Source organism: Pleuronectes platessa, chromosome 7 (genome assembly GCF_947347685.1).
Source record: "Pleuronectes platessa chromosome 7, fPlePla1.1, whole genome shotgun sequence".
NCBI lineage: Eukaryota > Metazoa > Chordata > Actinopteri > Pleuronectiformes > Pleuronectidae > Pleuronectes > Pleuronectes platessa.
In genome coordinates this window covers 26,931,910-26,954,291 of record NC_070632.1, presented here as the reverse complement: position 1 = coordinate 26,954,291, position 22,382 = coordinate 26,931,910, and the positions used below count along the sequence as shown (strand labels likewise).

The 22,382-nt window shown below is 39.8% G+C and overlaps 1 protein-coding gene across 3 annotated transcripts in view; it reads right to left on the bottom strand.

The window, feature by feature from the left end:
• Window positions 1-22,382, bottom strand: part of LOC128445096 (copine-8) — a 73,953-nt gene that overhangs the window by 17,523 nt on the left and 34,048 nt on the right. Inside the window, exons 5-13 of one of the 3 annotated variants that reach the window (XM_053427863.1) lie at window positions 18,725-18,764; window positions 16,948-16,950; window positions 15,502-15,578; window positions 7,668-7,731; window positions 6,286-6,389; window positions 5,470-5,574; window positions 3,662-3,703; window positions 2,776-2,905; window positions 915-971 (exon numbers count right to left, since the gene is read on the bottom strand). In XM_053427863.1, coding sequence (XP_053283838.1) covers window positions 915-971; window positions 2,776-2,905; window positions 3,662-3,703; window positions 5,470-5,574; window positions 6,286-6,389; window positions 7,668-7,731; window positions 15,502-15,578; window positions 16,948-16,950; window positions 18,725-18,764 — 622 coding nt within the window. The remainder of the gene's footprint in view (window positions 1-914; window positions 972-2,775; window positions 2,906-3,661; window positions 3,704-5,469; window positions 5,575-6,285; window positions 6,390-7,667; window positions 7,732-15,501; window positions 15,579-16,947; window positions 16,951-18,724; window positions 18,765-22,382) is intronic. The other 2 variants (XM_053427864.1, XM_053427865.1) reach the window with 2 other exon arrangements.

Here is a 22,382-nt window from a genome sequence, read left to right as displayed (position 1 = left end):
CACATGTGGCTCTCTCTGAGGTTTCTACGTATTTTTAACCTGTTAAAAGGGTTTTTTGTAGTTTTTCCTTACTCTGCTGAGGGTTAAGGACAGAGGATGTCACACCATGTGAAAGCCCTATGAGACGAATTGTGATTTGTGAATATGGGATATACAAATAAAATTGGATTGATTGATTATTCGATTTTTTACTTTGAGCACTTATTCATTAGTGAGAAAACGGCTAACCCTCTCCTCTCTACAAAGCCACGTGCTACAAACTTGTATTAATGGGCTACAGCAATACATTTACTTTAACTTAATGACATTAACTTCATTGCAGCTGGTTCCTCAAACTGCTGAGCCACAATTACACCCAGAATAATGCTTAGTCGAGCGCACCATCACCAAGGCCAGATAATCACCTCAAGAATCCACATTCAAATTCACTCTATCCAGATTTTATTTTGAAACTGCAACAAATCGCACACCCTTACAAATATCAATCCCTAAACATGCCTAATTATTTTCATCTTGATTCACAATATACTATAATAAAAATGAAAATATTGTTAAAGAAAGTTAATTAAATTTGTCGAAATTGATTGCGCTCTCCCTTGGTTGATGCCCCATCCCTCCACAAAATAATGGTAATCAGGGTATTATTTTCTTAATTCTACCAACGAACAAACAAACAAGCAAACACATAAACTTGAAATGATTGTAAATAAAATATGCAACACAGACTCAAACACATGCAAGTCTATGAACCTTGTAAGTTTATCTAATACAACTCTTTCCCCTGACACTGTATTTTATCTGAAGTCACGTTAACTCTGAATAGACACTTTCAACTTTGCAAAGGGCATCAAGTGTAAGTGCAGCATTTGTGTAACAGTGCAAAAAACATCAGCGAGCAGAGAGCACAAACTCACCGTTCCTGAGTTTTGGTACTTTTTCTTCTTCTTTCCTTTTTTCTTTGGATTAAGCACCTGTGGGGATAACACACACTTAGTCAATACCGTGTAATGAGTTTGCACTGATAAGATTTATCAGCACATTAATTAGACGACTAAATTTATTTATTTTCTCTCTTCACAATTTATATCTAAACTACTAATCTTTTCTTTCATAATGCGCGTCCTGGTAACTGTAATAATCCGACTACAGATAATCCAGCACAAAGCTGATTAGAAAAAAGGCGTGTGAGAACCAGCTGATTCAAGCTACACTTCATAAGCACCTTTACTGACTCCTGATTGTTGGTGATTTATGGTCTGAGACACAGCAGCTGAAGATGTTCATGGACCAGTGAGTGAAGTGCACTTCGAAGAAGGGAAGAATCTTGTTAATTAATCATAAGAGCCACTATATAATCACTAGTGTACTCCTTCATGTCAGTGTGCATATAGTGTGTGTGAATCACAATATTAACCAGGAGGAACTGCTGAATAAGAATGAGGAGGTGATGTGTCCCACTGGAGAAAAAAAACCTTTCAAATGAGGTCAAACTAGCTCACCCTGCTAAAGCATCTTGAAAATGTGGAGCCCATCAGCTACCAAGCCTATCAACATGTTGACATTCCAACCCTCCATTTCACAGTATTCATTAGTTATTATTACAAAGGGAAGTCGGTACTCAGCTACAGTAGGTGTGTCCAAGGCCACATTTTGCCATGACGACACTGTCAAGGAATCCCTGGGATATTGAGTTCATGAGAATGGGATTGACAGACTCTCGTTTTAAATGACCAGATCCAGTTAGTCAAGCAGTGGATCAGTCTATTGCTCAGCTCCGATGTTTATTTGTCCAAACAGAGGAAACACAGGTTTCACTGAAATATAAGGCAGACCTGCTGATATGTTTTTTGTGTGTGTGTGAATGAAAGTTTATGAATGTGGATTTGTAACATTCCAGAAGCAATTTCACGCAATAGGAAATAAACACCTATTTAGACAAAACACATTTGCTTCAAAAACATATCTGTATCCAGATGTAACAACCAGGTTTGTTTGGTAAGTAAATAAAGGTTTGGCTCAGATTCACTTCTCACACAAAGGTTGATATGGTCAAGATTGTGACCATATCTGGTGTCTCTGGAGCCAGTTGAGTTTATGCTTGCTAAAGTCTATCACTCATTTTAATACACACTGTTTTGAGCTGGTTTAGTTGTTGTTTTAGTCAAATCTTATTCACTTAACAGTCTCAACAAATTTTTTAACAATTTCCACAAATCTTTACAATGAAAAGCTTTAACAGCTCCTCTTGTATCCCACCCCCACTTTTATGGTTCAGTGAGAGAAGTGAGCCAAAGCATGCCTTATAAGGATTTTCAAGTCCGGGCAGAATTGGTTTAATTTAGTTTGGCATTGCTGCTTTTGACAATTGCCACAGTGTCGTAACGTATGAGACATATTGTTTTGAACTGCCCGTCAGACAAATGAAAATTTAAGACAGTCTAGCCTTGATTAAAAACACTTTCATTGTCTGATTTTCTCTATTTAGAGCATACCATGTGACTGTCTATTCTTCCTCTCATCTGTGACGTCTTCCCTCAATCACTGGCAGAATGCTGATTGGAATTACCAGCTTTGTTTAGCTCAGCGTGACGTGAGATGATTGGTCAGAGTTTCCAGGGCGGTTAGCCCAGTACCGTAAAGGCTAGAAAAGGCGCTTTGTCAACATTTTAGGATTAGTCCTCTGGTCTACAGAGATTCTTATATTAATGGAAGAGTAAGTGAGTGTGTGTGAGAGTGTACAGATGTGTGTGTGTTTGTGAGAGAGAAGAAACTCACCTCATAGATGTGGAACTGCGACTGGCTTCTGGACATTTCTCTGTAGCTGGTGCTGAACTCACCGATAAAGTCGTGGCTGTAAAACGAACACAGCCCCATTTCCACCCATGTTATTACTTTAGTGAAGCAACTTCAGAAAATGCTAAGAACCCATAAAAATATATTAAAAACACTTGCTCAAGTATCTCAGACTTCATTCATTTCTTTTTCATTGTCTGTTAAGTGTTACAAGCTCCTTGGTTACCGGATGCGTGGGCACTGCTTCTAATTTTTCATAATTTCATGGAGATAATCAGCAGACTTAGACTCATGGTCAGGAATTAACGGGAGCTCAGGGCAAAACGTCCTTGAAATGTCAAAAACTGCCTGTGAAATTAACAATGAAGGAGCAAACTGTGTAAATTCCTTCGCTTCAAAATATAAGCACTATCTTTATCCCTGACGGACTGTATTAAGTTATCTGTAGGAGGGACTGCTCAGGCAGTTTTAACAGTTAATGTGTATTTACAGCAGTATGGCGAGTTGTCACTGGTGGGTTCAGTGGTGATATTTTTCTACAGTATCCACTCTAACTGAGAGACTTATATTATCAGGGCAGTCTTTCATTTCAAGGGGGTATACATTATTAGTTTCCTAAGGAGAAAAGGTCTCTTTCATTTTTTATGTAGAAAATTAAAAGGTAATAGTCTGGTTTCCAGAGGATAAATCTCATCGGTAATTAACACATTTACTTTGCCACAGGGCCTTATTGCATATGGATGAGGGATACCTTTCACGGCAGGATGTCAGTGGCATGATAATAACTACACAGATACAGACGGATAGAGCATCATATCATATCATGAAGTCATTTCATAACACAGAAGAAAGAGCATTGTTTCCTCACCCTCCATCTCTGTCCCAGTCATACACCTCCACCTTGATGCTCCTGAAGGGAAAGAGGAAGAGAGAGGGAAATCCTATTAGAAAAACAATTAGCATCACTGATTTAAAATGTTTCTGCCCACCAATAGACCAAACGAAGAGACAAGTCCTCTGTCACAAAAGTGTGTTTATAACCTTGGAGTGCTTAGGTCATTTGATAACTGGTTGTGTGATGGTTAAAGTACTGCGCAGGTTCAATATAGGAGTACATTCATTAACTTAACTTTAACTATATCAAAAGACACATTTTGCCATAGTAGAAAGGGACAAAGGCTTCCATGTGTGTCCATGGTAAGGATGTGATTTCTTTCTATCAATGTGTTATCAGAGGCCCTACTTGCACCTGGACATGTACATGTATAGTAACATGTCAGAACCTGTTTTTCCTGTAAATCCAACATGACATGAACAGGTAATTATCAGGTGGCAATGGCTTGACACATTTATGGCTAATATATGGTGGCTAAGAGATCGGCTTAAATAAACACAAGCTAACTAAAAGCTTCATCAATTTGAAAACGCATGTTCTGAAAATCCACATAGCACAACAAAGTATTAGCGCTGCTGAAATTTGTATCTAAGATATAATCTTAATCATGCCATCACAATGTTGAAACTAGAATGACACTCAGCACACCTCCACCAAGTCTGACACCTACTCTGTGTTGAAAGGTGCTTCTAAATCAAATTACCTTGCCTTTTATCACCATATTGCACTTACATATGTTGCATATGTTACATATTTATCTTACAAATTGCAGGTAATTAGGCAAATTATCAATTTGCTGATAGAGTTTAAAGGAATACTTGTTGACATACATACATACAAATCAACCTCCTAAAAAATTATTTTTGATCCACTACATTTTGACCATAATCCTGGATTTGCACAAAATGTCACCATCATAGATGTTTGAACTCTACAGATGTCTGATTATTTTCATAAAGATCTCTGCATTATTTCTTGAGAAATTCAAAAGCAGTTTTAAGGAAAGTGAAAGAAAATTTAATCTTTTCTGCAACAAAATGAAATTCTTTCCTGACCCATGGCACATCCTTACACAAGTTTCATGGAAATAGGTAAGTAGTTTGTGTGTAATGATGCCTAACAAACACAAAAAACAAAACACAGATGGAAACATAACACCTCTGATGAGTAGCCAACTTCATTAACTTCAGATGTCACAGACCTCTTGTCTTTGTACTTGCAGCATGTGATGCCAAATTAAGTTGTTTATGTGTTTTCTTAAGTTGCATTGCGCTCTCTCTGCCACAGTAATATTGGGACTATGAGCTAAATTAGATGGTTAGAACTTCAGGAAGAGCAATCTGTCCTTTTAGGAAGCACCTGATTGTGAATCTATTTCACAAGCTTCTGTGCAAATGAAAGTGAAAAAATGGTTTTACATGTGGTGGCCACAAACAGTTACTCTCTCCTCATGCTCCCTGTCCGAATCTTCTCTAATTTTGTGTTCTGCTCGTGTCCTTGTCACTACGTATACTGTTTGCATGAGGCAGTACCTGCAGCCCAATCAAGTTGCACAGTTGCACCTTATGTGCCAGTGTAAGTGTATAGTGTTATAAAACATATAATGCTGTTAAACCTAATCAAATCAAATATTAGAGTCAAACGCCTGTTTCACTTGGATCCTCTTAGCACTTTTAAAACTCTGCTGTAAAAATAATTTTCTTCTATGTCTGTCAATTGTGAGAATAATTTAAAAGTTTGACTGTGAACATAGTCAGTAAAGTGTTTCTCTCTCCCTGTACCTGTCATAGTCTCCGTTACACAGCGCCCTGACAGGGATTTTAAAAGCCTGCCACACCGGATCCAGATTGTTCTTCACCACCTCTGTTTTGTGGCAGATGGTATACCTGTAAGACATCACAACATTGTTAACAGATGACAAATCTACCTCGCAGGTAAAAACAAAAGCCTTTGTGCCCCTCGTCTCTTCGTGACAAAGGGGAGCATTTTGTTAGAAGTATTTAATTTACTTCATCCGTTGCTGAAACAACTTATTTCCCATTCTTTTGAATACAGTAACCATTGTGGCTCCTTGTTGCCGCAGCGTGCTGCTGTTATGCCCCGGGGCTGAACATTTAGGCTGCATCAGTAAATACCCAGCTGCACAAAGAGAGAATGTGCTAAGTGCGAGATGCTGAAGTCGACGTGAATAAAAGCATCTGCAGGGCAAAGAAACTATGACCCCCACACACTGTTTTCACTTAACTCCATCTTATCCATCTTTCTCTCCCTTTATTTCCCTCTTGTCAACTCTGTCCTGTTATCTCTGGCTCATCCCTCCCTTTGCTGCTTTCTCCTGTTGATGGCTGGATGGAATAAGTCACATACTGTATACAACAGCGAGCATTACGTAACGCCACATAGGCAGTTTAGACCTTATATCCTGTGTATGAGAGCTTTCTGGAGCATGAAAAATTACTCTCAGCGTCTATATTCATTTCAGGCATCTTTACATTCTGTGTGTATGTGCTTTTGTGTGTAAAACTGAGATAGCTGCTTTGTAAATTGAGAAAATGGATGTCCGCAGATACCACGTGGGATTTGGCATGTCAACTTACGATCCGTCTTCGTTGCTGCGGTAGAAGACAAGGAAAGGATCAGATTTCCCAAAAAAGTCTTTCTTGTCCAGCTTGTTGCCACAAAACTGTAGCATCACCGACTCCTGAAAAAAGGAGAGATGGAGGAAAAAATGTTGTACTGTAAGGTTTACAAAGACTCTCTAGTTGTGTTTGTTCTCTCTATATTTATATTTCATCACCTAAAAGCAGCACTTGCTCTATTTCAGTACTGCATCAATATTAATGAAAAAGGAAATAACACATTGTGTTTGTGTGAATCTGGATCTTTTCATCACTGAGTTCTGGGGGCTGAAATGAATATCTGATCTTTATCTGCCCCAAAAAAGGGAAACTAAAGGACTAAGTCGAAATTATCAGCCTTAATTCCACCCTCTCACATACTTGTACAGTGTTAACATGATATCATATTAAATCTATAATTTCTGATGTTCAGGGGTTATTTTTCAATTAAGTGATGTAAATAATTTTGCAAGTGTTCTAGTTCCTAATGAGGCCATTTCTTTTATTTCCCTGTGGGTCTTTGGAATGCGCCCAGAAAAATGGATGTGAGCTTGTTTTCATTCGGCCGTAGTTTGTTTTTGGACAAAACAAAACTGAAAGGATACAAAATCAAATTGGTCAAATTCTCTGACGGCTATAAAACATTCTGGTATATTGCCTACTGCCAGAAAATAAATGGGCATTTCTGCCTCTTTTATTGTGGTTTTGATACACATCATGACATTTGTTCTTACAAAATATGTTGTGATACATAAATACATATTTTCTGTTTGAGGGTTTAACATTAGAAAATAATAATTCTACTATCACACGGAGACATGTGTCTACATTTAACAAAATATATTTTATAGTGTTTGGTTGGTTGGAGTGTTTGGTATCTAGGTTACACACAAAATGGACAGGTTTCCACAAAGTTTGGAAGAAGTATGTGGTATGGGCTAGGAAAACTGTGTGCACTTTGGTACAGACTCAAATCTAGTGAATTTAAATGTGGTTTTATAAGGGGACTGTTGGGCCTTGGCAGAGGTATATACAGTGAAGGGGGGGTGGTAGGACTTATTAGAGGACAGTTAGACTGTATATGTGTGTGCTGGATGTAACTGTGTTCTGTTAAAATTGTATAAAAATGGTTTTGTTAACCTAAAAAAAGCATTTTGAGAATATTTCTTTGATATATTCATTAACCTTACTACTACCAGATTTGTGTCAAAGAGAGTTTTTATTTTCAGCTGTGTGAAGTACTAGAGGGTTCAGAGTCCTCACTGCAGAAGAGTGAAGAAGCAAAAAGAGGAGAAAGGTCTCTGAATGTCTGATGTTTTAATTCAAAACTTTCAACAGGGGAACAAATGATGAACTCTCACCCTGCAGTTGCTCAGTTCTTCTGCTCTCACTATGATGGTTCCACATTTCTTCCCTGGGATCCCACTTGAAGTAAAAAAGAGAAGAACAGAATATTTTGGTTAGATTCAAGTAGCCTGACGCTTTAAGAAATGGCTTCATGACAGGTACAACAAGTCGAATATATCCAATCTAACCTAATAAAAGATAAGAGAATAAAGCTAAATTAAAAAACCTTAAATATTCAACGACCAGACCTGGGCTAAATAACTGTTAATTATTGCTGAATGAAAGCATTGGAAACAGAACATCAAGGTAATAAAACCACACCCAGTGACATTTCAGCTGCAATGTTTGTTTACATCCTGAGCTGGCGAAGCGTAACATTCAGCCAATAAAGCCAGGGGAGAACAACCACTAAAAATAGACCAAAAGAATGCCACGGACCCGGGGCCAGATTCAGAAGGAGGCAGGGCAGAGATAATTTCATTTGGCCATGTACTGTCCAGTAATGGGAGAGAGCCTACGATGACACATGTGGAGGGAAACTGAAGGCAAATTGAAGCGAGGCTTGTGAATCACCCCCCTCCCCATCCTTTCTGTCACCTGAGACAAACACTGCCGTCTTTTGATGCACAGGGAAGCATTCAGGGGGATTAATTTTCTGTGCGAGCAGGGAGATTGCTCAGTAAGGGGGCAGATGGAAAAATGGCAGCGAGAAAGAGGGAGGAGAAGACAGAGATAAAAAGACGAAGGGGAGAGGAAGAAGGACAGAGAGGTAGATGAGAGGTGAGTTGGATGAATGGAAGCAGAGTGAGCCCTACAACCTCCACATTTAAAATTGCATTGCATAAATGACCAGTACTGAATACTTTCATCATCATCTGAATTCACATTTGCATCATATACAAAGTTAATCTTTGCTTTGGTAATTTGGAAGTGTGTATATCACATTCGTCTGAGTTTTTTATGTAAGTATAGCATATACCCACATATCTGTCTGTATTACATCAGTGTTTTGTTCTGTAAATGACAACCTGCAAAATTATGTGATGATGGGATCAACATGTCAGGATGTGGCACTTTCCTTTTTACCATCAATGAAACGCACAAATGTTTCAAAAAGCAGCATTTCAAGTTAAATCTTTTTAAAGTTTTTTTCAAGAGTGTGATATTTCCAGAATTTCAGGTTCAGATCTTTTAATGCTTATATTCAAAACACCACGCTCACACTCAAATAGCCCCATGCTTGCTGTTGGATATGCCCTGCTTACGCTTGAACTAAGCTCTTGCTCTCAAATTTCTTACGCTGTTGTGGGTGTGTTAGCTGAGTGTGCAAATAAAGCCGTGGCAGGCGTGAGTGTATGATCACGGTTTAAGTGACCGCCAATACGGGACTCAGTAAAGCTAGTAAAAATACCCATAATGAGGGCGGGACAACTTCACATGTCAACACTACATCTGGCATTCTATTGGTTGAGGAATTTTGACAGATACAAAAGCAAAGGATATAAATAGAGATTGAAAAATTACGATAATAAGTGTAATATCGTAGTTGAATATCGTTTTAATGTATTATGGTCATTTTTTAAACCTTAAAAAAAAACATTCATAATTTAATGTCACACCCCCCCTTGAAGATACATGATGCACTTTAACTAGCGTATAGCAGAGATGTTACTGAACTGAACTGCTCCTCTGATAACAATACATCCTGGCAGGGTTGCCTACAGACCACGGCTAGAAACCTGAAGCAGTGTGCTTTGGATTTATACGAGAACTAGTGCAGTGCCTCCAAGCTTTACAATTTGCATTGAATAAATCGCATATGTCAATGTGCTGTACCATTATTGTCACACTACGTAGGGAAAGCAGGAAGACATGTCCTGAGCATGAACCCCGTAATTGTATTCACCTGCATTAGCATAGATGTTATTAGGACATTCTAGGTTTGTCACTTTAGTAACTGCTAGCAATATCATTGGTTTATATCTCAACATTGTTATTTCAAAGACATTCCCAAAAACGTTTTGTCGTGTCTATTTACATCGACGACTACTGATGATGTATCGGGTTCCCGTGATGACTACTGATGATGTAACAGTTGCTCGCAATGACACGTAACGGCTTCTTGAAGTGCTCTCCAAATTCGTAGAAGAAGGTTTCAACCACTATTCCTTGTAACTCAACAAAAAATGTGGAGTATGAGCACAGGGATTTGAGTGAAGGCTCAAGAAAATCTGAACGTGAAATTAATAAATCCTGTTCTCAAAACGAAAGACCACACTCTTGAGTGGAAATAGGAAAAAAACAACCATAGCATAATACACAAATGTTGTATAAATAAATAGCTCAGAAAATGTGTTCCATAGTGTTAGCCACCACCATTGCCGTTGTCAAACATCAAACTAGGGTTTGGGAATTTTTCAATATCAACATTCTGGCAATACAGTCTTAAACATGAGTTTCTTTCATAAAATAAAGGCAATAGTTCAAAAACCAAAACATATTCAAGGTTACCCTTGGTGGTTGGAAAGCCAATTATGATCTACTAAAAGCTAAAGAGGTACCTAGATACTTGAGTGACTGTTAAAAATGTTTAATCAAAGTCATCAAGCAGCAACAAAACATTGGTGACTCCCCTCTGAGACACAAACTGTGCTGTAAAAGGTTTTCTCAGTTACTGAAGAGAATATTTCAAACAAAAAAATGGGAAACAAGCTTACTGTGGCATTGAGTGCTTGGAGGATATTGTCATTTGTATGTTTGTCTTTTTTTGTGTTTTTGATCCGCCTACACTTGACTGAGCAGAAGTGACTTAAGATGTTTTGTTTGGGGGTGAGGGTGTTTGGAAGCACCTGAATGAATAAAATATACACACATATAGTTGCAAAAACTTTCAGACACAAACAAGCATTACAAAATAAAAAAGAATATTTACAAATATTTATAAAAAGAATTGAAATGGTATGAACACACACACGCACACACACACACACATACACAAACACACAGATATGAAACAGAGTGAATGAGGCAGAGGTGATTACATAACTCAGTGACAGAAACACATTCTTACATCATATCTCTTGTGTGTCATTCTTTAGCAGATCCATGCAGCTGCAACTGTTTGTTTATTATGCCAAACTGACACTGACACACACCCACACACACACATTCACACACATACACACACAAACACACACACACACACACACACATACACACAAACACACACCAATACACACATTTACACAAATACACAAACACACAAACACACACACACACACACACACACACACATGACACCAATGCCAGACAGGGGACAAGGCTAGGGTCACACTTCTGACGGCTTTGTGCCTCAGGAGGGAAACAAAAGTAACAACAAATTGTTCTCTTCAGTAGATGGAGAAGATGCTGCAGCTCAGCTCTGTGAGTTAGAGGACAGTTTCAGTGCAGCTGAGACGATATCATACACTCCAACCCACTTTATCAATGTGGCACAACAAAGAAGTGTCTTTTGTTTCAGAGATCGCTGCCTTAGGAGCTGTAGGGGAGAGCGGGGTAATGTGGGACATCGGGTGATGTGAAACACCCCCTGTATCTAGGCAACAGAACACATTTGTGGTCATGTGACCATTACGTTTTCAAGCCCCTCCCATTCCCCCCTTGCCATGAAGGAGAAGTTGGTGCTGGTGCTGTGGAAAGTATGTTTTTTCACAAAAATGTGTTTTTTGCATGTAAAAGTAAATTTTCTTGCTTTGAACTTAATCAACTGTTGTGTCAAAACAAATTGAATCAGGTAGAAAAACTTATATCATACATGTTGGTGAACTTCCAACATATAAAACCATGTGATCGATGCTAGCTGAAGATTAGCCTGAATTGCTAAGAGATGTTGTTTTTCTAAAACGGTGCCTGTAGGGTAAAGTGGAACAAATGCTGTGGGGTAAAGTGAGACACTATCTCACTTTACCCCACCATGAAGCACAAGTTAAGTTTAGTCTTAAACATATTTTAGTGTAATATTACATTACATACACTCCTGATCAAAATCTTAAGACCAGTTAAAAAATTTCATGAATTTGCATTTTGCACTGTTGAATCTTAGGAAGGTTCTAAGTAGAGTATCAAAATGCAAAAAGAAGAAATGGGAACAAGAGCCCAAAAGTTGTGAGCAGGCAATTTATTGAAAACAACAATTTAACTCAAATAGGCTGTTCATCAGCTGATCAAAAGTTTAAGACCACAGCTAAAAATACCTCCTAAAACAGAAATTAAAGTGTCAAAAACTGACTCAGTAATGAGTAGCTCCACCATTATTGTTGATCACTTCAAAAATTCGTTTTGGCATGCTTGATGCAAGTGTTTCCAAAAGGCTAGTGCGAATGTTGCGCCAAGTGGTGAAGATGGCTTCACGAAGGGCATCCACTGTCTGGAACTGAAGTCCATTTTTGTAAACTTCCCTTGCCATCCATCCCCAAATGTTCTCAATTGGATTAAGATCAGGGGAACACGCAGGATGGTCCAAAAGAGTGATGTTATTCTCCTGGAAAAAAGTCTTGGTCAGACGGGCATTGTGAATTGGAGCGTTGTCCTGCTGAAAAACCCAGTCGTTACCACACAGACGAGGGCCCTCAGTCATGAGGGATGCCCGCTGCAACATCTCCACATAGCCAGCTGCTGTTTGACGCCCCTGCACAACCTGGAGCTCCATTGTTCCATTGAAGGAAAAAGCACCCCAGATCATGATGGCACCCCCTCCACTGTGCCGCATAGAAAACATCTCAGGTGGCATCTCCTTGTCATGCCAGTAACGTTGGAAGCCATCAGGACCATCAAGGTTAAATTTTTTCTCGTCAGAGAATAAAACTTTCTTCCACCTTTGAATGTCCCATGTTTGGTGCTCCCTTGCAAAGTCTAAACGGGCAATTTTGTGGCGTTGAAGGAGACGTGGCCTTTGAAGACGTTTCTTGTTTTTGAAGCCCTTCCTTCGCAGATGCCGTCTGATGGTTATTGGGCTGCAGTCAGCACCAGTAATGGCCTTAATTTGGGACGAGGATCGTCCCGTGTCTTGACGGACAGCCATTCGGATCCTCCGGCTCAGCGCCGGTGAGATTTTTTTGGGTCTACCACTTGATTTTTTTGTTCCATAACCCTGAGGATCTTTTAAGAAATGCAAAATGACTGTCTTACTGCGTCCAACCTCAGCAGCGATGGCACGTTGTGAGAAGCCTTGTTTATGCAGTTCAACAATCCTACCACGTTCAAAGACGGTGAGCTTTTTTGCCTTTGCCATCAAGAGATCTTCACAGTGTGATTACTTGACAGGAAATGACATGGAATCCAAATTTTTGCACAGATTTTGGCTTTTAAAGGCTGTGGTCTTAAACTTTTGATCAGCTGATGAACAGCCTATTTGAGTTAAATTGTTGTTTTCAATAAATTGCCTGCTCACAACTTTTGGTCTCTTGTTCCCATTTCTTCTTTTTGCATTTTGAAGCTCTACTTAGAACCTTCCTAAGATCCAACAGTGCAAAATGCAAATTCATGCAATTTTTTAACTGGTCTTAAGATTTTGATCAGGAGTGTATGTTTTATTTTTAATGTCATAAACATTGTAGAAAAGCCATCATGCCAAGAAACTACACACCAGGAAGACAACCTGGGGCCAAACACCCCTCGCAGAGATGGAGAGTGTAGCCGCTGAGGTCATGCAAGGAAAGAAGTCCTTAAGAAAAGCTGGAAGGATAGAAATATTGATAAGACAACCCTCAAAAGATTCATAAAGAAAAAAGAGAAAGGGAAAGGAAAGTCAGTAGCCTGGGGTGCAGCAGCTGAGGAAAAGAGAATATTCACAGATGAGATGGAGGAGGAGCTTGCCAAACACTTGAAACAACTAGCTGACCAGTTCCATGGCTTTGCTCCAGTTAAGTGCCGTGAACTGGCATTTGAATATGCAGAGAAAAACAATATCCCTGTCCCTGCCAATTGGACAGAGAAACAATGTGCAGGTAAGCTAGGGTGTGCAAGAGATCACATGAATCATAATAATCATAAATGTGCTTAATTGACCAATCCCCATGATTCTGTTACTAGTCCGATATAAGTGGTTGTCAATCTAGCTGTCGGGATTTTAACTATGGTAGTTTTAAAGTGGAAACAGTAAGTGGACCACTTTTTTTAAAATAATCATATTTTCACTACCCTTTGTGCTGAAGTCATCCTGATCATTTACATTGCTAGAAAACATCCTGGATTAATGGAAAATGTGTACATTTTACTGATATATCGTTTTAGCTCGCCTAGAGGGGAGCAAATGTAAAAAAATTCCCAGATTACCCCGCTCTCCCCTACATGGGTATAAGAGAAGGTGTATTAACATTGCAGCGTATTATGCGTTTACCTATTTCTTTCTAAAGGTGTCACTTAAAGGCTTCATTGATTTTATATATTTGAGTCAGTCTTTTTCAAGTCTTCTGTATATTTGTATATATTTATTTTTGGTGTTTTAGAGTCTGGCCTAAATTGGCTGTTGCGGATACTGATATTAGGGATTCAATTATTTCTGATACCATTATTTAGAAGAAAAATAGGCAAAGGTTCTTAAGATTTCATTTTCAAACCCTTGTGAAAAAGAAATGTAATATTTGTACAGTCTAACTATAACCGTATAATACACTTTTACATAAAATATAAACATAAATGCACATCTCTTCTGAATTGTTAATTCTGTGAAATATAATACAAACTTGCCAATGTAATAGTAAAATCTACATTTTCATATGGGCACATACAAACAAATATGCTGATACTGATTAGTCTGTGAAAGACTCATGTAGGCTGATATATTCGGCCAACTAATATATTGGTCAGGGTCTTCTGTTGTGTTGTATGATAGTGTTAAAGTAGCATGAAGGTAAAATTATGTCATAAAAGCTGAAATGGTCCTCAATAGGAAAAAGGTTCCTACCACTGCATTAGGGAGAGATCCCAAATACAAGAAGGAAGAAGGAGGAGGAGAAAAAAGTAAAACCATCTACACACACAGCAGCAAACACACACAGACATGAGCTGTAGCCAGCTCATGTCATGAGCTGGCTACAGGTATTCCTACTTGGTTCCCTTATCAGAAACAGAGCAGATTAACGTATATTTATTCAAACAGAATAGTCCCAGATCATTTCTTAAAGGGGACATATGGGCGGGGCACTCAAAACAGCCCTCCTAACATGTCAATCTTAGGAGGGCTGTTTTAGCCAGGGTAAAAAGGGTGCTGTTTTAAATGATCCTTGTGGTATTTTGACCAAAATATGTTACAGACATTTCATTAAGACCCCAAGGAACCATATCAACTGTGGTAAAATGGGCATAATATGTCCTCTTTAAGGCTTGAGTCAAGGCTTCCGTTCCATTTAAGCTTCTTCAGAAATGGAGCTGGGGGCTCCACTCATCACTGACATCTTCCCATTAGGGTGTACTGTCCCTTTTCACTACACGCTGTTTACCACCTCAACATGTTCACAGTCTGTCATTTGCCCTGCTGCTGTTTAACTATCTGTCTCATTTAGCTGATGGAGACAGCGTACGCTTTCATCAACATCTTCATCATCTAAAAGGAACAGAAATCTATAAATAAAATCTGAGCATGAACCCGAACAACTTTTCTGCCGCACTCAATATACTGACTACCCGATTAGAGTGATTCCACGAAAGCCTTTTGCACCTTTGCTTCCAGTTATTAGTGTCTAATTAGAATAGCAGAAGACAGTGTGTGTGTGTGTGTGTGTGTGTGTGTGTGTGTGTGTGTGTGTGTGTGTGTGTGTGTGTGTGTGTGTGTGTGTGTGTGCTACTTACATCAAAGGTTTTTCCAAGCGGCTTCCCAGGGAACCAACGATTTCCCCCAGAGTACCGAAAGCCTGGCCCAGGAAGTCCTGCATGTGTGAGACCAAACAAGTAAACACATGAGAGAGAAATAAAGGCAAATATAAAGCAGGACAGTCAGTTGCAGAGAGAAACATTCATTGAGAGTTTCTTCATAGGTTCCACTGTTCCAAATAGACCGTGCCCAAGGAAAACATTTCACACTATGGAGATATATATTCCACATATTTATTTTCTTATTTCACACCATCTCTTAAATGTCAACTACAGATGTTGACATTAGCCAGCAACTGCAGTTAGTTTCTGGGAACCTGGTTAATTGGTAACTAAATCATTAAAGCTGCTTTCTGACATGCATTGAGCTTAAATCATTTATATCTTTTGATTTTTTTTATATATATATATATATATATAGTTTTTCATGTTATACGCAAAATTATTCATTGATTAATCAAGAAAATAACATGCAGATGAATCTTTATTAAAAATAATTGTTAGTTGCAAGCCTCCTGTCACTTTCATCACATTATCGATAAAGGACAATCAAGGACACAAGGCAAAGCCAGTTAGGTGATTGGCTCCGTATGAGGAATCTGCCATTATGGGGACACACACAAAAGGGAAAACATTGTATTTGCTGGGCACATAATCTGATTTCTACAGAGATAAAGAGATCACAAAAAAGAAGGCTTGGAACGGCAGCTACTCTGGTTGTTAAGTTCCTCAGACTTCACACATGCTAACTGACCAGCTTCCCTGCTGTGTCCCATGTATAGTATGCACATTGACATCTAATACAGAGAGAGCCATGTCCTTGTTGATCACTGAAGGGTGACCATGAGACAGGAGTCAGCTCAAGCAGGAAGAGCATTTGGCTGACAAGAACCGCAAAGCAGAGGAAGAGGAAGGCATAAAAAGAGAAACAGGCGGTTCAAAACAGACCTGGACTTATTGTTCATCCACTGATACTGAGGTCTCCCCTACCAGATTGTGTATAAATGTGTGCATGTGTAAGTATGTATGTACGTGTATGGGCGATTGTGTGCGTAAATACTTGACAGATGAGCTGTGTTTAGTCTGGCGGGCAGAAAGCTGCTCCAAAGATCTTTGCCGGTGCCGAACATATTTCTCCCGAGCCGAGTTCTTGAAAGAAGAAGACAAAAACCCTCTGGTTTTCCAAAAGAATTGTGCTGCTAGCTGCCCCGGCCTCGCGCCAGCTATGCCACATAAATCCTCAGCCAGAGGCTCAGGCGCCTCAGATTAACAGGCTGAATTCCCCAAACCTCCTTTCTTAAAGTTCTTCTACTCATAAGGCCTCTAATATGGGACATCTACATACCTTTTGTCTATTTCTATTGTTCATAAAGTCCCTCTGACCATATTGTTAGATAGGACTTGACAAAACACTCACGCCCACACTTTCTGCCTTAAATGTACCAAATGAAACTTCTGCCCCTGCTGGATCTCTAAATAAAAACAATAACAAAAGACTTAGTTTGATGATATTCAGAAGCCGATTGGGATCATGAGAGTAGAGGACATGACAAACATCTGTCATCATGAAAAAGCAACATAATTTCATCTAATATGAAACAGGACATCCAGCCCTTAATTAGGTTTTACTGTAAACCCTGTTTCTCTGTTTCTTCCCCTGCAGCCATATCGGCACAAGGTATGCACACCATATGGCACAGCGACAACATCTGCTTTGATGGGAGGAAGGAGTCATCCTCAAACGGTGGCACTGAAGCTGTCAAGAGAGATACTGTACTTGTGAGCACTATTTGCATTTTTGGTTATTTATAGCGACTGGGGATGGACTTTGCACGAACAATAGAGCCATCACTGTGTGCCAGATCTCCAATCCCACACATCCACAGCAACGACAGAACGCATCCAAGCGTCCTCAGTCTTCATGCTGAGAGTGAGTCGCTGTGCTCACATTGCTCAGCGCTCTCAGAAGAAGCCCAGGGGCACTCTGGGGTTGGATCGGAGGAAAAGAGCTCTACCTGCAGATGGCAATGAGTATGAGGACGGGTAACATGAAAGGGGCCGTGGGTGGAGATGGAGCCCGGGTAATAGACAGAACTGGAGCAGGGCACTGCTGAAAATTCTGTTTGAAAGCAAGGTAAAGAATGTGGCTGTAGGGCTGTGAAATATGAAGGAACAGATATTAAGTCAAGATGGAGGTTGAGCTTCGCAGTTGGAGATCATCCTTTTGTTTTTGAATAGTGATACATTTTTCTGAATTGTGATCTATCTGTCCAGTTTTGAAATGTTCTCTTAAAGGGGACATATAATGCCCATTTCACCACAGTTGATATGGTTCCTTGGGGTCTTAATGAAATCTCTGCAACATATTTTGGTCAAAATACCACAAGGATCATTTAAAACAGCACCCTTTTTACCCTGTCTAAAACAGCCCTCCTCAGATTGACCTGTTTTTAGTGCCCCGCCTCAATGTGTTACACTGAAGACAGTTTCCAAAAATGGTCATGTGCACAAGTGTCCTAAATCTCACATTGTCAACATGTGAACTGTACCACATTCTTAGCTAGATACAATGTGACCACCTCAGTCCCCTCTTTCCTTCGTCTTTTGTTTCCCTTGTATTTTGTCATTGCTGTGTGAGTCGTGTGGCCTAGGAGGTAGAGTGGTTGTTCTCCAACAAGAAGGTTGCCGGTTCAATCCCCACTCTTCTTAATGTGTGTTTAAACAAGAAACAATTTTCTAAATATATTCAATGTTGTGTTGCTTTGCCTATAGCTGGAGAGCTTACAGTAAACAAGGAATGACTTAAATGTTCACCTTAGTGAATAAGGAATTGTGCATGAATGTTGGACATATAATTGACCCTCAGTCTAAACTGTGGCTCCTTCATGACCCCTGATTAAGACAAAATCCCAGATTTACCACAGCAGTAACTGTATATTAATTTGTGTGTTTTGTTGTTAAGATTTTTAACTTTCAAACTTAATTGTTTTGCTCTACTGTGGCTAACTATCTGTGGTATGGGTCATAAAAAAATCCATAAAATGTCATAACAACTGCTTAGTTCCTGTTAGGCAACTCTTACCTTTGACATTGGGATTCAAATCAGGCTGCTATTGTCCTGGAAGGGTAAACATTTGGCTGTGTAATATCTCCATGAATGTGTGACTGATTTTTGAATGGTTGAGGTGAAGGAGACACTTACATGTTTGGAGAGGTTATCACTCTTGCAGTCTAAATCATATCTGGAGAGAAGAGAGAAGAGAAGACACATCAGAATGAAAGGCTGTACGATTGGAGCAGCAGGTCTGTGACTGAAAAGCTGCCAAAACACAAATTAGTCATCTACACAAGCTCCTCTTCCTCATCACCTGCCATTAATGCAACACACTTCTTCCGTAATCACTGCAAAGAATCTGTTTAACTTTAAAGTGGGCTCATGATTATGGCACCAAAGGCTTCACTGATCTGATTTCATGGATGACGGTACAACAGCATCATGTGCCTCAGTATCATTAATGACTGTGAAAATTGTAACACTTTAACCTGGATTTCAAAACACACATTAAGGAAATCATTAAATCCTCCTACTACCAAAATTTAATAAATTCTATCTCTCCCTGAATGAGAAAAGATTTACAATTACTTAGTCAAACCTTAGTAACTTGTTTGCAGCTTGTTCAACTTTCTAATTAAATTCAAAACTAAAAAAAAACATAGGTATCATATCACGGCAATCCTTGCATCCCTTAACTGATTGCCAATTAAATTCAGGATTCATTTTAAGATTATTTTAATAACTTTCAAAGCTCAACAGGAGTTGGCCCCGACTTACATCTCACAGCTCTTGGATCCCTACAATCCTAGTTTTAACCTGAGATCAGGTTAGCCTTTCCCTGTTGGTTGTCCCTAGGACAAGGCTGACTACTTGTGGTCAGCGCCCGGAGGCTCTGGAACTCCGTGCCTGACGAGATTAGGCTCGCCGACTCACTACTAGTCCTTTAATCACTGCTCAAAACGCATTTTTACAGGGAAGCATTTTTAACATGCGATTTGTAAATCTAATTCTACTGTGTTGTTTACACGCCTTCATTCTTTTCATCTTAGTGTTATTACAACCACAATTCATCTATGGTCGGGACATTATGTTATGATTTGGCCCTCAAAAGTGAACTGAACTGAATTTCAACCTTTTATCATAATTTATTATTCTCTTTGTCATGGATTTTTTTTCTGAAGCACTGTTTAGCGAAGTGCTATACAAATAAATATATTATTATTATTATTATTGTTGTTGTTGTGGTTATTATGCATTTTTTTTTCTTTTTATGTCACTTTCAAAGTAGCGATGTGTTAGTGACAGTTGTTCATATGGAAATATAATTTGGATTTAGGATATCAGAAGAAGAAGACAGATAATCTAGTGCTCCAATAAAGTGCTTTTACTAATGTAATCCCAGAAGAGCAAGGAAACTCGCTGCTGTTATGCAAAGTGCCACTGGAAAAATGCACATGTGCGCTTCATGTTCTATTCGCCCCTTGCCTCTGTCACTCCCAAATGTTCATAAAAGATTAATTTGATCTTATTTAATAATGAGACCTGAGGAGAGGAAGGGGGGTGGGGGTGAACATACTACTAATGTATGTATGATGGATGATTTGGTTGCAATTTTGCGGTAGTAGACATCCAACGACCTAACACATTTGTGTGTGTGTGTGTGTGTGTGTGTGTGTGTGTGTGTGTGTGTGTGCGTTGGTCGATGACATCACTCTGCATTGGCAAAGGGCCAGACAGACCTGTGCTTGCTGTCTGCTTTCTTATGTGAGGGGGGGGTGACGCCTGCTCAGTTCTCTGTTTGAACTGAACAGTGATGACTAATGGTGGCAAACAGACAAAGATATGGTTTTCAACAATTCAAATGTGAATCTTATATTTGTTGCCTGATATCCATTTTGATGTGTCCATGTTGGTGGTGTCTGTAACACTTTGTTACAGGGAGGAAACTGTGGGTGGCTATTAGATTAAAATGTTATATTCTCTGATTCTGCTCGATTTTGTCTCTTACTGAAATGAGGTTCCATTCTTGGAATTTTATTTTGCCAAGGATAAAAAAATAATACCACGAAAAACCCGGTATTGTATTTTTTAATCAAATTTTAATAGTTTCACATAAATAACAAGATGTGATGAAGAATGCATTTTCTTTCCCATTCATAAATTATTTAACTAATAATTCTCGTTTTATGTGATTTTTAGTTTGACCTGATTCTAAGGTATTATTAATTGAACTGAAATGACACATTTTTATACAAAAATGTTGCAAGTTTTTTTTGTGAGTGGCATGAAATTATTCAGTCTGCAATATTGTAGACACTTAAGGTCTTTATATACCAAGTCCATATTTTTGTCCAAAATTCTTGCATGTTTAACAATAAATGGCGCTAGTGCGCATGTGGACGATGTAGACGTGTTTCGCATGTGCTCCTCTCCGCTACTTTGAAAAGCTATTTTAATACCGCATCTTTTTGCTCACAAGCTGTAGAAGTGAACATATATGTTTCTCTAAGATCTTTATTGAGCTGAAAACGCAACATGCCGAAGCCGAGCATTCCCAGCAGACCCAAAACCACGGAGGGGCAAACCGCCGTAACGAGAGCTAGTGCTAGTGCTAACATCGAGACCGACAAAGACTCTCCCATCCAGCCGGATGCACCACCAGACAAGACTTATGCCATGTTTAAGGAGATGTCCGAATCGGTCCTGCGCTGCATTAACGAGCGTTTCGATGCTTTTGAGACCAAGTTCAATGCACTGGCAGCGTCACAGTCGGAGCTACAAGCTCGTGTGGCTAGTCAGGAGCAGGCTGTCACTGAACTTGACGCACGCATGGTAACACTTGAGGCCAGACACTCTGAGCTGGCGAAGTGTAACACTCAGCTTCACGCTAAAGTGCAGGATCTGGAAGCCCGCTCTCGGAGACATAACGTCAAGATCGTGGGGATACAAGAGGGTGAAGAAGAGGGTAAACCCACTGAGTTCGTCTCCAGGCTAATTCCCAAGCTGCTTGGCGCTGATCACTTCCCGCACCCAGTTAAAGTTGACCGGGCGCACCGCTCCCTTCAACCGAAGCCGGCCGCCGGAGCTAAACCGCGCACCATCCTGGCACGTATCCACCACTTTCAGGATAAAGATCTAATCCTCCGCCTTGGCAGACAGCAGCCACTGGAGTATAAAGGATGTAAGGTGCTGCTTTTTCCCGATTATACCAGCGAGGTGATGGCCCAGCGTCGCGCCTTCCGAGATGTGATGCAGGCTCTGCGGGACGGAGGTGTGAAACACACCCTACGATACCCGGCCAAGCTCTTCGTTTACTCCCGGGATGGTGAGGCGCCCATGATCTTCGCGGACCCGGACAAGGCAGCGCGGTTCCTGGAAAGGAACAACCTAGACCAGGGGAAGTGAGCCCATGCGCTAACACCTTTCACTCAACTTATAACCGCGCTGGGGTGAGACAACTGTTTCTTCAAAGCGGCTGATTAACCGCTCACAACACTGAGACTTCTCTGTGTACATTGTTTACATATATCTGCCATTACGAAGGCCCATTTATAGTGATGTCATGTTCTCTCACTCTGGGGTGCTAGTTTTAGTCACACTCCTTGTTCTGATTACTTAATTATTGCGGTATTATACAGTTGTTTTGTTTATATATTATATAATGTCGCGGAGAGGGGAGATGGCGGTAACACAGTTAGTAGTGACTACTGTACTCGCCAGCAGCTCCTGTTAGGATGAAGGTAAGATGCTACGTGCCAGGTTCAGGTAGGCACGAGGCGGGGTGGGGGTGGAGGGGTGGTGTTTT